Here is a 12,848-nt window from a genome sequence, read left to right as displayed (position 1 = left end):
CTCCCAGGTACCTCTGCAAGGTTGCAGGATGCCAGCAACACATCCTCCCCACGGCTAACTTCACCAGGAAAGAAATGCATCCGAAAGATAGAGCCCAGGTGAAGTGTAAGAACCTGGACAACTCTAGGGTGTGGCTTCTTTGAGCTGTTACTGTCGAGATAAATCAGCTCTAACTTATCTCTGTGCTGGTGTTCCACCACTCAGATTCCATTTCCCGGGAGAGAAAGTCTCTCTAAGACTGAGGCGAGGTGGGGCAGGGGGCACATCACTACCTTGATTGACAGTCCCCCTTAGACTGCATCCCACAGAGCAGGGTCAGTTCCTAAAGGAAGTCTGCGGGCTTGTAACCAAAAGGAGGGTCCGTGGGCAGGGTGGTGGTGAAAATCAAGAGGCAACTCCCACGAGTGGTGTGAACACCAGAGACTCTGACATTTCTGTTGATCTCAGCAGGACATAGGAGAACGGCAGCTCTCGCTTCCTGGAAACAAATGACCTAGAAACATCAGGAACAAAGTTCACTGAATCTGTCCCTGATTCTGTCCTCTGGAAGTCCAACATAACCTGAAGCATTGGTGGGCTGGGCTGCCCTGTTTGCGGTGCCTGGGCTTTAGAGGTGTCTCCACCTTCAGGTGTTCTACCCTGAGCAGTGTAGCTCTCTCCAGGGGAGCGTGCGTGACAAAGCAGTACAATGCAGTGGCGCCCCACAGTGGCACTGGAGGCTCCTGTCGTCTCCACCATACAGGCTCACTGGGCCGGCTGAGGACACTAGGAAAAGCTGCCCTGGCCAGTGAGGCTCAGCAGGCTGGGCGTCATCTGTGCACCGAAAGGTTGCCGGTTCCATTCCAGGGCAGGGTAGCCGATCGATGTTTCACATTCACGTTGATGTTTCTCTCTCTCTCCCTCTCCCTTCCTCTCTCTGAAAATCAATAAAAAAAGGTCTGTGTGTTTTTTAAAAAAGATTGGAAAAACGAATGCCCTCACCTTCTTGTTAAACATCCCAGTCACGATGGACGCCCACAGTCACAGACTCCCAGAACAGGCCTGCAGAGCAGGGTGGGAAATCCTGCGCACCTGGGCTGCGGGGGGCTAACTCTGTCAGCAAGGTGCTTTATTCTGATTTCCTCTGCAGATTCCCAAGCGATGGTACGTTTCTTAACGTCCAGGTTCTTGCATACAAAGCATCGACTCAACGGTGAGGGGAAAGGTCAAACTGGATCCTACTCCTGAACGGGTAGCAGGAGGAGAGTGGATTTAGAGCCTGGACCACACTGCCTGCTGGGCAGCTTCTCCCTCAGGGTCGGGAGCGTTTTCCTGAGGCGGGGCCTGAGAACGGTGCACCTGTTCCTTTCACGCACAAAATCGTCTGCAAATCTGTCCTGGGCAGCTTGTCCACGTGTCTGGGCTGCAGCTCCTGCTCCTCTGGCTGCGGCTCCTCCTTTGACCTAATACAAATGCCATTCTTCTGCGAAGCCCTGTGATTTTCTTTCCATTGACCCCCTCCCCTCTCCTGCCCCCCGTTGTCTGCGCCCATTGGTTATGCCTGTATGCACATCAGTTCTTCGGTTTTTCTCTTCCCACCCCCTCACCCTCCCTTCCTTCTGAGGTTAGCCAGTCTGTTCCCTGCTTCTAGGTGTCTGGATCTACTTTGTTGAACAGCTTATTGTGTTCACTATAGTCCACAGATAAGTGAGGTCATGTGATACCGGCCCTGTGCTTTTCACCAGGAAGTTTGTCTCCTCCTTTCTCTCATGGCATTAAATGCCACTTCTACTATGACCTTAATTATATGCATTTCAATCATATACTTAAGTTTTGATTTCCCCACTAAATCGTATGCATTTATAGGATGAGTCGATATTTGTGTCCCTATAGATGTCCTGCTAGGGTTCAACCGAGTCCCCAGAGTAAGCAGGCGGGCACAAATTGAACACTAAATCAATAGAGGAAGAAGAGTAAACTCAGAAACTCCAAACTTCAAACTTTCATGCCTTGAAAACATTTAAATTTTAATTTATGCTGGAAAAAAGGCCTGGAATATTTTGATGTGCATTGATACATGATAATTTAAACACACACACACACACACACACACACACACACACACTTCTGTTACCTGTATGATACGAGCGTCGTCGAACTGGCCTTCGGACACTGATGCTCGGTAAACGCTTTGCCCAAAGTGCGGTGAATTATCGTTCACATCTTGTATCAAGACAGCTACTTTGCTGTAGGCTCTATGCCCACTGCTTTCAGCTAAAACAATGAGCTGTACTTCATTTCGGACTTCAAAATCAAGAAACTTGGGTTCGTTCACAGTGATTTCTCCTATTTTTATTCCCAGGGAGAAAAAAAATATAAAATAAGTTGATGCTGCAGTTATTACTTAGAAAATCCCAATCACCGTTGACCCGTGCTCAAGTGCTCACCTGTCCCTCAAAGCCCCCTGTTGGCTGGCCTCCCTCCTCTGTTGACTGGGGTCATTAAGGAAAAAGTGGAGAGTGTACAGATGTGTGCAAAGTTCAGACATGTAGGAGGGAAAGAAACGATAAAATATCTGAAACCTGGTAGCTAGCTCTTAAATTTGGGAACGATGTCTTAAATCTCTCTTAAATTCTCTCTCCATCTTCGGTCCATCACCACATCTGAGAAATCTACCTTTCAAACATCCCTGGAATCTACCTCTCTCCACAGTCCCTGCTTCTGCTCTCCTCCGGCCACTGGCATTTCCCATCCTGTCCCCTTAGCCACTTAGGGGTCTCCCCGCCAACACAGTTCCCATTCTGAACTAAATAATAAAAACGGCATTGGCATTGTCCTGTGTAAAACCCTTCGATGTCTTTCTACAGTAATCATGACCAATTTCAGCATTTTTAACCTCCCAAGGACCTCTCCTACCTGAGAAGTCTCATCATGTCCTTCTCCACCTTGGTCTCTCTGCTCTGGTCATGACACTCATCAATGTTCTGTCCTCAAAGGCTCATTGCAGACTTGCCATGTATGCTTTTCCATCGGCCTGGAACAGTCCCCACTCCTGTGCCTCCTCGGGGATCTTTCCAGACCACCTGACCATCACTGTCAGCCCCCAACAGACTCTCACAAACACCGGCTGTACTCTGCTCACCTGCTTCAGCCCTACTGCAAGGTGAGGATGCTTACCCGCCTCTTACACCATCGTGTCCCCAGGACCTAGCTCGAGGCCTGGCCTGCAGAAGGCACCCACTGACATTTGTTGCACCGTTATATAAAAAGCATAACCAGGCTAGGCAAAGTGACCCTTGGGGGTTGTGCCATCTTTAAGATTCTCCCTCAAATTAAGGAAATTTCTCCCCAACATAATTTCCTCCTTTGATTTCTACTCTGCCTGTTCCTCCCCCTTTCAATGAAATTTCTTACTGAACTTAATGTTATTATTTTTATTATTATAGTTTACTTGGTTCTCACTGTCAGAGATGCCACTGAATAATGATTTGCTGAATAAGCATTGATTTGGAGGTCAAGAACCCCAAAACCAAGCACAGATCTCAGATCTGGCTCCTTAATTTAGGTAAATTACTTGGCTCCACCACCACGAGCTCTGTGGCCTGCAGTCAGATACGCGGGTTCTACCGGTTCCTCTCCTGTGAGGTGGGGGCGTGGATAATGACTTCCTAGGGCTGCTGAGACAGGTAACAGTGCACACAGACAATGGATGCTGTCCAGTGTTGTACCCACATCCCTCTCCCCCTCCATCACTAGATACAGATTTAATATCTTCCTAGGGTCTGAATTTAGAAAGAGGAAGTTTGACAGCCACAGACTGTTAGAGAAATTGTATCTTCTGGCGAAAGAACCTGCTTCTGGATCTCTGGCCTGGAACCCACAGTTCCTGGAGCGCTATCCGCACCGGTTTCCTCGGGAACCAACCTAGCCCGAGAAATACGCTAACTTTGGTGTTGACTATTTCGGGGGGATTTATGGCTTCTATTCTGTTATGAAGAGAAATTAAATATTTATATTCTATATGAAGAACTGTCTATATTACCAAATTTAAAATTTCATGAAATCACTTTCATCAGATTTAGTTACCAATTCAGAACTAAAACCAAATTACTTTTACAAACCACAGTCTGATGTTACCAACACCCCTGACAGAATTTAGAATAGCTCTAACGATTGGAAGCTGGAGAATCATTAAGGTGCATTTTGATGAGCAGGTAATGAAGGAAGCTGGTTTTTAGAAACCTCCATGAAACCAGGGAGGAGCCCAGGCTCCCAACTGGCTGAGGAGCCCCAGTCTGAGGTGGGTCCAAAGGTCTCATCTGGAGCTCTGTCTCCACCAAGCAGGGCACTCAGCTTGCTGTCATGTGCTGTTACTACCAGGAAAGGAGAAATCCAATGGAAATGCAACACTAAATTGCCAGTGTCACTGAGCAGAAAGTGTGCCAATTATAGTGCAGATCAAAGTTGGGATTTTAATAAAAGGCTTGTGTTTAGGCTTTGATAATTGGAATTTTGAACTTGGAATGGATCTGCAGCCCTAATGCTTTCCTTGCTTGGTTTTTATTTTTGGCATAATAATTGGCATATGCTGTGAAAGTTATGCAAGTGGAAAAGACAATAACCAGTCTGTGAGATAATTCACGGCTGGCGCACCTACCAGATCCACATTTTGCCTTGGATGATCTACGCATATTTTTCTCAGAGACAGCAAGGATTTACTGTCACCGGTGAGATGAAAGTACTCCTGGGCTCTGTCTCATGGTATGGGCAGAAGTCCATGTTTTTCTTAGAGTAAGCCTCGCAGCACCAACTTCATGTTCATTCTCATATGTTAGAGTGCCAGTTACACAATAACTTGAGAATGAAACTGTAGTAATATTTTCCTTCTCATATATGTACATGTAAAGCTTTTGTCCAAGTTATAAAATACACATCAAAATGAGATTATGAGTCTTCAAATGCTAAGTGTTTGACAGCATGATCAGGTTACTTCGGTCAATTCCAAAAGGTGCACATATCGTATATACGACCAAAGCAGAATGTGATAAACATTTATGTTATCCCCAAGCTTTTAAATGCTCTCCTGTTAAAGTTATATCCTTGAAACATTGAAAATTGGGTCATAATTGTTTTATGTCAATCTACCAAATAATGAAATGGATACTGCCATCTGTTATTGACATACACAACGTTAGTCAAACTCCCAAATTCCTGCTGGTTTTGATAGTGTGTAGTAGATGTTTTTAAGTTAAAGTGACAAGAAGTTTGGATACAAAAATAAACCTTTGGTTTGTGAATGTGGAACCCAGGAAAATTCTGGCACAGATCGACAGAAAATACAGTGCCCATCGAGATCCATCTACTCCCTACGTATTTAACCAATAACTAATAAAATGGTTTTCTTCCATTTTTACCATTAAGAAAAGTGACCACAACTTAAACTACATTGATTTATCATACATATCAGTTTTCTCTTTTAACTGGTGTACAGTTTAAAGTGCATACATTCACAGAATATTTAGACATACGTTTAATAATTTTGTGACAAGAGTGGCATGAAAGATAAATTTAATATCATACTTCACGATTTTTAAAAATGCTTCTTGACAGCAATATGGTAAAGTATACATTAAAATGCTCTTCATGATAAAAACAACTAAAATGCTTGATAAATTGTGTGTCTGTGTGTATTGAAATGCATGACTGAGTTGGTACAGTGGTAGGGAACCCTCAGAGGCCAAAACAAAAAACACTCATAGACGCAGACAACAGCATGGTGACCGGCAGAGGGGAGAGGGCGAGGGGAGAGATGGAAGAGGGTAAAGGGGGAATAGATGGTGACGGAGACTTGACTTGGGGTGTGAATACAACATACAATACACAGATGATGTATTATAGAATTGTACACCTGAAACCTATATAATTTTGTTAGCCAAAGTCACCCCATCCAATAAATTCAATAAAAAATTAATAAATAAGATAGAAACCAAAAATAAATAAATAAATAAATAAATAAATTCCCCAGTAATCCAGGAAGTAAGCAAACACTAAAATCCGATTTTTGTTAAAAGGATTTCTAACACAACTTCCTTCTTTGAGATTCATCTCTGATAGCTGAAACAGGGGAAGAAGCCTGAACCCACAAAAAAGTGAAGGGTCTAATAGGAAAATCAGAATAAAGCTATAAACCCAAAAGGCCCAAATGCTCCAACAGAGTGATCAATATTAAAAAAACAGAACAAAACAAAACAGAAACAGATTAAAAATGGATACACAGAAACCTGCTTTCCTTGACCTTGGGGTTGACTGGAGGAGAAAAGAAAACGTGTCTGCCAATGGTTCATTAGCTTACGCCTGAATTTATGGTAACCAATCTGTCCTAGCAGTACATTTTTTAAAACTCTCAGTAATTCGATTTAAGCTAAGCTTTGCTTGATGATGTGTCCAGGTGATTTGCAGAAGGCAAAGCAAATCCTCTCTAAAGGGAAGAAATTCAACCCAGACTTTAGAGAGCATCACAAACAAAACAAAACAACACAAACATTTCAAGGATAATGAGCGGTTCATTGTTAAGCACTAAACCACTGAGGAACAAGGCATCATGACTGAAAGCTATCGGATCCACAGATAGCGAAATAAATCTTCAGACACTTAAGATTCTGGAATTGTTGGCCACAAAATATGTAGTTATTTTATACGTTTATATATATAAAAAAGAAGCTTGGAAACATGAGCAAGAAACTAGAGACTATGTTTCTAAAAGACCAAGAAGAGTTGAAAAGAACCCAAGAGAACTTCTGGAAATGAAAAATATAGTAGTTCCCTAAACTAAAAAAGAACAAAGAAGTAAAAAATATGAAAAAGAGATGTAGAAGAGGGTGATACTGCCTAATATTTGTCTAACTGTAGTTATTTCAATCAAAAGCTTACTTGTTAATACAACAGCTAGAAACCAGAAGACCCTAGGATAATATCTTTAAAATGATGACAGAAAGTAACTGTGAACCTACAAGTCTAAGCCCAGGATAAAAAACAAGGATTATATAAAGTCACTTTTAGACAACCAAAATCTGAGAAAGTTTACTAGTATGGACCCTCACTAAAGGGTGTATTTCAGGCAGAAAGAAAATGATACTAGAGAAAAGTCTGAGACATAAGAACAGTTAGCAAGAGAATAACAAAGAAGCAGATGAATCTATTTAAAATATTAACAATGCCTAATTTGAAAGAACTAAAATATGGTCAACAAAAGCCTATAAATTGAAAAAGAGATATTTGGAGATAAAGAATTCTAAGCCTTTTCTATCATTCAGGTGCAAGATATTGATTAATGTTAGACTTCAGTTATTTATGTTAAAATAGATAGGCTAGTCATTAAAAGAAAAGAAATAGCTATGTAACTTCCAAGCAACACAGGCGAAATAGTCATTTTCAGATAATGATTGTATATATTGAACATACAGAAAAATATCTAAATTAATAAGATTACAAGTTTGCTAGATACAAAATTAAAATATAAAAGCCAATTTCAAGTATGCACACCAGTACTGTCAGAGAAAGCATTTTTTCCATTTACTTTAGCAAAAAGAAGTATAAAATATTTAGGTTAAATCTAATGAAAAGTATGCAAGTTTGTTACAGAAAAAGGTGAAAACTTTATTAAAATATATTAAAGAAAAATATTGGTGTAATTTTCTATATAATCCCTGGTTTAGAAGATAATACTATAAAGACATAGAATTCCCCCAAACTAATATTTAGATTAATACAATTCAAATAAAAATTCTAACAACCTAAATACCCACTGATGGGTGAGTGGATAAACAAAACATGGTGTACACATGCAACAGCATATTATTCGATGTTAGCAAAGAAGGAAATCCTGCCAGATGTGACCACATGAATGGACCTTGAGGACATTATGTTAAGTGAAATAAGCCAGTCACACATAGGTAAGTATAGTAGGATTCCACTTCTATGTGGTATCTAAAATAGTCAATATCACAGAAGCAGGGAGTAGCAAGGTGGTTGCCAGGGGCTGAGGGTGGATGAAATGGGGCGCTGCTGTCCCATGAGCATGGCATTTCAGCTATACAAGATGACCAGGTTCTAGAGGTCTACTGTATGACGCTGGGCCTGTTGTTACCAAGACTGTATTCTACACTTAAACATTTAAGTGGGTGGATCTCATGTTCAATATTCTTACCACAATTAAAAAGAAGAAAAGTAAATTTAAAGAAGAAAACTTTTAGTAGATGATTGCTGTCTACCATACACAGCAATACAAGGCTTCGTGGGCTTTGAAAGGAGGGCACTGTGGCCTGTGATGAAGTTACTTCAATTCTAGATTGGAGTTATATACAGTTTTTGGTATTTTCTTTGTTAGTCGGGGAGGTTTCCCCTGAAATCAAACGTGCATGCCATGGCAATGTGGGTTATATACATGAAGATGTAGATAGCTGTACATCACCCCAGAATTTATAAATAAAATCTCCTTTCCTTGGAAAAAATGCTTAATAGGTATGTGTGTGAAATTTCACAAGTGAATCAATACTTTATGTTAGAGCAAAGAGCCAAGAACAGCTAAGATACTCATGAAGAAGAATATTAAGATGGGGTACATACTGGGGGGAGGGGTGGTGGCAGCCTCCCTGGATGAAGACTTAGTATACAGCTAATGTGATTGAGTGTGTTGTCAGTGTGTAGATACACAAGAAATGAATGGAAAAGAGTGACAGTCCAGTAAAGAGTCATGGAAACAAGATACATGGCGATGGTGGAACTGCAGACCACAGGAGGAGCTTATTGCCATCTAGAATAATGGAAAGGAAGTTATCACTAACTCACATAAGGCACAAAAATCAGTTCTCGATACCCTAAAGATGTAACTGTGCAACACAGGAAAGCTACAAAATTCAAGAAGACAATGTAAGACTATCTTCCTGACGTCAGGGTAGGGAAGAATTTCTTAAAGAACTGACAAAAAGGGCAAATCGTAAATTAAAAGACTGATTAATTCTAACTCATTAAAGTCAAAACATGCCACGAAGAGAGTGAAAGACAAGTCACAAACAGTAAAAAAATGTTCACATCAAAAAACAGGGATAAATAATTTAAAAATATTAAAAATCCTTAGACTTCAGAAAGAGAACATGAACAACTCAGCAGAAAATTAGGCAAAAGATATCAGTAGGAATTTCACAAAGGAGAAAACAGGAATGTTCAATAAACTATATTTTTAAAAAAATGCTCCAGTTCATTAGTAATAAGGGAAATGCAAATTAAAACCAAGTGAGATATCACTTCCCACCCACCAGATTGGCAGTAGAAAGAAGGGCGTGAACAACCATGACAGCTGTCACTCATTGCTGGTGGGATGTTTAGTGGGACAAACCACTTCATAAAACAATCTTGCACTATTTATAAAGTTGAAGAATGCACCTTCCTCCTCCAAGGCATAGGAACTCCCTACTTGTACACCAGAAGGTGTGCATGAGATTGTTCCTAACAGCACTAGTCATTACATCCCCAGACAGGAAAACCTCACTGTCCATCAACAGCAGAATGGATGTATGAGTCACCATACAGGCTTAAGCAAAACACCATAAAGAAATGAAAATGAAAACACCCCAACTATACACATTGACATGAATGATTCTGACTTTGAATTAAAAATTCGAATCCCGTAGAATACATGGAGTGTGAATCCATTTATAGAAAATTTAAAAATAAACAAAATTAAAGTTTTATGTGTAGGAATGCATTTACTTTAAGTCATAAGGGAATGATTATTCCTGAAGCCAGGACATCAGTCAGCCTGGAGCAGTGGAGAGAAAGGATGTGATTAGAGAAGGGCACAAAGGGAGTATTGGTGACAATGGTCACGTTCTAGTTTATAACCTTGGCAGCAGGTACGTGTCATTCTCTGCTGCTTCTCTTCAATGTGCACAACAGGGTTTATGCACTACAAAGCATAGTACAAATGTTGAGCAAAAGAATCGAGTCATGGAAGAGTACATTCAGCATGATTCTGTTATGTTGTTTAAATGAAGGTAAAAATAAATAGCATTGTTTAGGGACTCAAGCACAGTGGGAAAATTATAACGTAAAAAAGGCAGTTATGAAGACCAGCTTCAGATTACTGATTACCTTTGGGGTAAAAGAAGAGAGACATGAGATGGAAGGAAAACAGTGTATTTTGAGGTTCTAGTACTAATGCCTCATCTTTGGAGGTGGATGCCAAATACATGGGTTTTTATTTTACTATTGTCCATTACACAGTTTTATATGTCTTAACATATCATCTTGTACCTATTTCACGATAAAATTTTGAAATAAATTTCAACATAAATAAATAACCACTTAATTGAAAATTAAGTTTTCTGTGGATGACTTTTTTGGGCTAACCCTAGGAATATTTTATCTGCATTTTAATGAAATACTCTAGAAAAAATAAGGCCAAACCTGGGCCATGTCAGGAGTGAGAGGGCGGTAAGATTTGGGCAGCCTGGGAAAATATGCAAAGTCTGCTCTCCTTTTTCCTAAAGGTGCTAGTCTTAGCTCTTTTCCCAGAACCCCCAGGCACCTGGACTGCTAGATTCTTAAGGCTTGAGGATGTTTGCAATGGCCCTCTTGCCAACAGGCTTCCTGTATCATCCTTTAACCAAACGATGGGTGAAGAGATTAAGACTCCTAGCAGACCACCTCAGAAAGCTCCTGATCAAAGGCTGTGTGGATCAAAAAGTCATACCACTACCCTGGACAAGAAGGCATTTACTTAAGAAATTACTCCCTCTCAATTCTTCCCATGTGTATGGAGTGCAGATTAAATAAGGCAGTTCTATAGTAATACAGAAATTATTAAAAACATACTTCTTGAGGCTTGACAACGAAGCTATGTATCTACTACATAGTCGTTAGTCAAAAAAGTATGTTTTAAATAATCAATTGGTATTCATTTAAAACACAATAATGGTCTTGTTAAAGCTAATTTAATACATGCTGTATTTGGAAGTAATTTCTTTACTGCCACAGAGAAATCTTTCCAGCTGTCCTCTCTTGTGTCGTTGACATTCAGTGGGAATCGGAAGAATCTGATGATAATTCCCTAAGGCTAGACATGTGTGCTTATTTTCAACTCAGTGTCAATATCAACGATCTCCCTACTATATCTCCAATTCTCCCAAGTAGATGGGTAAATAAGTAGAAACCAATTTATCTTAAAATTCAAAGAGTAGAATAAGAACTGTCTAATTTGGAAATGGAAAGAATAGAATTCTGAGCAAGAACATGTAAACAAATCAATAGTTCCTGATTTCCCACAATTTCTCATCCACCATAAAATTTTTTCTTGTTTACCTTTTAAATTATTTAGCTATAACAATTCCTACCTTTCAAATTGTGTTTCCTTTGGAGAAATATTACATGAAATGAAGCAGGAAATAAAGTTGTTCTTGGGTAGAGAGGACTTACCTGTGTTGGAGCACAGGGAAAAAACTCCATCTTCATTTCCACTAAAGATGGAATATTTAATGCTATCTTGAATTGAGTCGGGAGCAAAAGCTCTTACAGTCACAATAGAAGTACCTGTAAAAGTAAGGCAAAAGGGAAAAAAAAGAATTTTTAGAGAAGAAAATTTCAGGGTAAACACTGGGTATTTATTATTTGACTACATTTTCATGAGTTCATTCATTCAGTGATTACTTATTGAATGTCTTCAAAAAGCCAATCCCATGCCAGTTGCTGGGGAGATAGTGATAAACAAGATGGAAAAGATCTCTGTCCTCCTGGTGGTTACTAACTGATGGGAGGACACAGACAATAAGGCATTAAACAAACACATAGTCAAGGTAGATTCCATATGTGCTAAGCTCCTTGGAAAGAAATAAACAAGTTTATATGATAGAAAACACTTGTGTTGCGGGGGAGGCAGACATTCCTTTGGAGAGGCCTCAGAGGCATGACCTTCCAGTTGACCTTTGAAGCACGAGAAGCCATAGAAGGAGCTGGAAGAAAAGGATTCCAGGAGAAGAACAGCAATTGCAAAAAAAAACCTGGGCTAGGAAAGGGCTTAGTTTGACGAAGCCCAGCGAGTAGGAGAAAACGTGGAAGGTAAAGATATCATCTAGGGCCCTGGCCGGTTTGGCTTAGCGGTTAGAGCGTCGGCCTGTGGTCCGGAGAGACCCGGGTTCGGTTCCCGCTAAGGGCACGTACCTCGGTTGCAGTTTGTCCCCGGCCCTGGTTGGGTCGTGCGGGTGGCAGCCACTCGATGTGTCCCTTTCACATCGATGTTTCTCTCTCTCTCTCTCTCTCTCCCTCCTGCTCTATCTGAACAAAGAATGAAAAAGTGTCCTCGGGTGAGGATAAAAAAAAAAAGAGCCCTGGCCAGTTTGGCTCAGCGGTTAGAGCGTCGGCCTGCGGTCCGGAGAGACCCGGGTTCGGTTCCCGCTAAGGGCACGTACCTCGATTGCAGTTTGTCCCCGGCCCTGGTTGGTCGTGCGGGTGGCAGCCACTTGATGTGTCCCTTCGCGTCGATGTTTCTCTCTCTCTCTCCCTTCCTCTCTCTCCCTCCCGCTCTGTCTGTACAAAAAAAAAAAAAAAAGATATCATCTAGGTAGGTAGGTAGGGATCATATTTTATTCTAAGTGGAGGGGGAAATCATGAAAGCATTGTAAGGAATGGAGTAAAATAACCTGATTTCCTTTTAAAATATATCACTCTGAATGCTGTGTGGCGAACAGAGAGGGGCAAGAATAGAAAAGAGAGACCAATTAAGGTAACACTGCAATAGCCCAAGCAAGAGACAACCACCTAGGATTGTGGGAGAAGAGATGAAAAGCACTCTGCAGAGATTAAAGACATACTTTGAC

General features: G+C 40.8%; 1 protein-coding gene across 1 annotated transcript in view; it reads right to left on the bottom strand.

Annotated features, from left to right (window-relative positions):
• DCHS2 (dachsous cadherin-related 2) overlaps positions 1-12,848 on the bottom strand; it is a 211,633-nt gene that overhangs the window by 22,311 nt on the left and 176,474 nt on the right. Inside the window, exons 14-15 of the mRNA XM_036241935.1 lie at positions 11,452-11,565; positions 2,114-2,325 (exon numbers count right to left, since the gene is read on the bottom strand). Of these exons, the coding sequence (XP_036097828.1) occupies positions 2,114-2,325; positions 11,452-11,565 (326 nt within the window). The remainder of the gene's footprint in view (positions 1-2,113; positions 2,326-11,451; positions 11,566-12,848) is intronic.

This window comes from Molossus molossus, unplaced genomic scaffold, assembly GCF_014108415.1.
Source record: "Molossus molossus isolate mMolMol1 unplaced genomic scaffold, mMolMol1.p scaffold_m16_p_4, whole genome shotgun sequence".
In the NCBI taxonomy this organism is placed as follows: Eukaryota; Metazoa; Chordata; class Mammalia; order Chiroptera; family Molossidae; genus Molossus; species Molossus molossus.
Note: the sequence above shows the minus strand (reverse complement) of the source record. Positions and strands in the feature narration are given on the sequence as shown.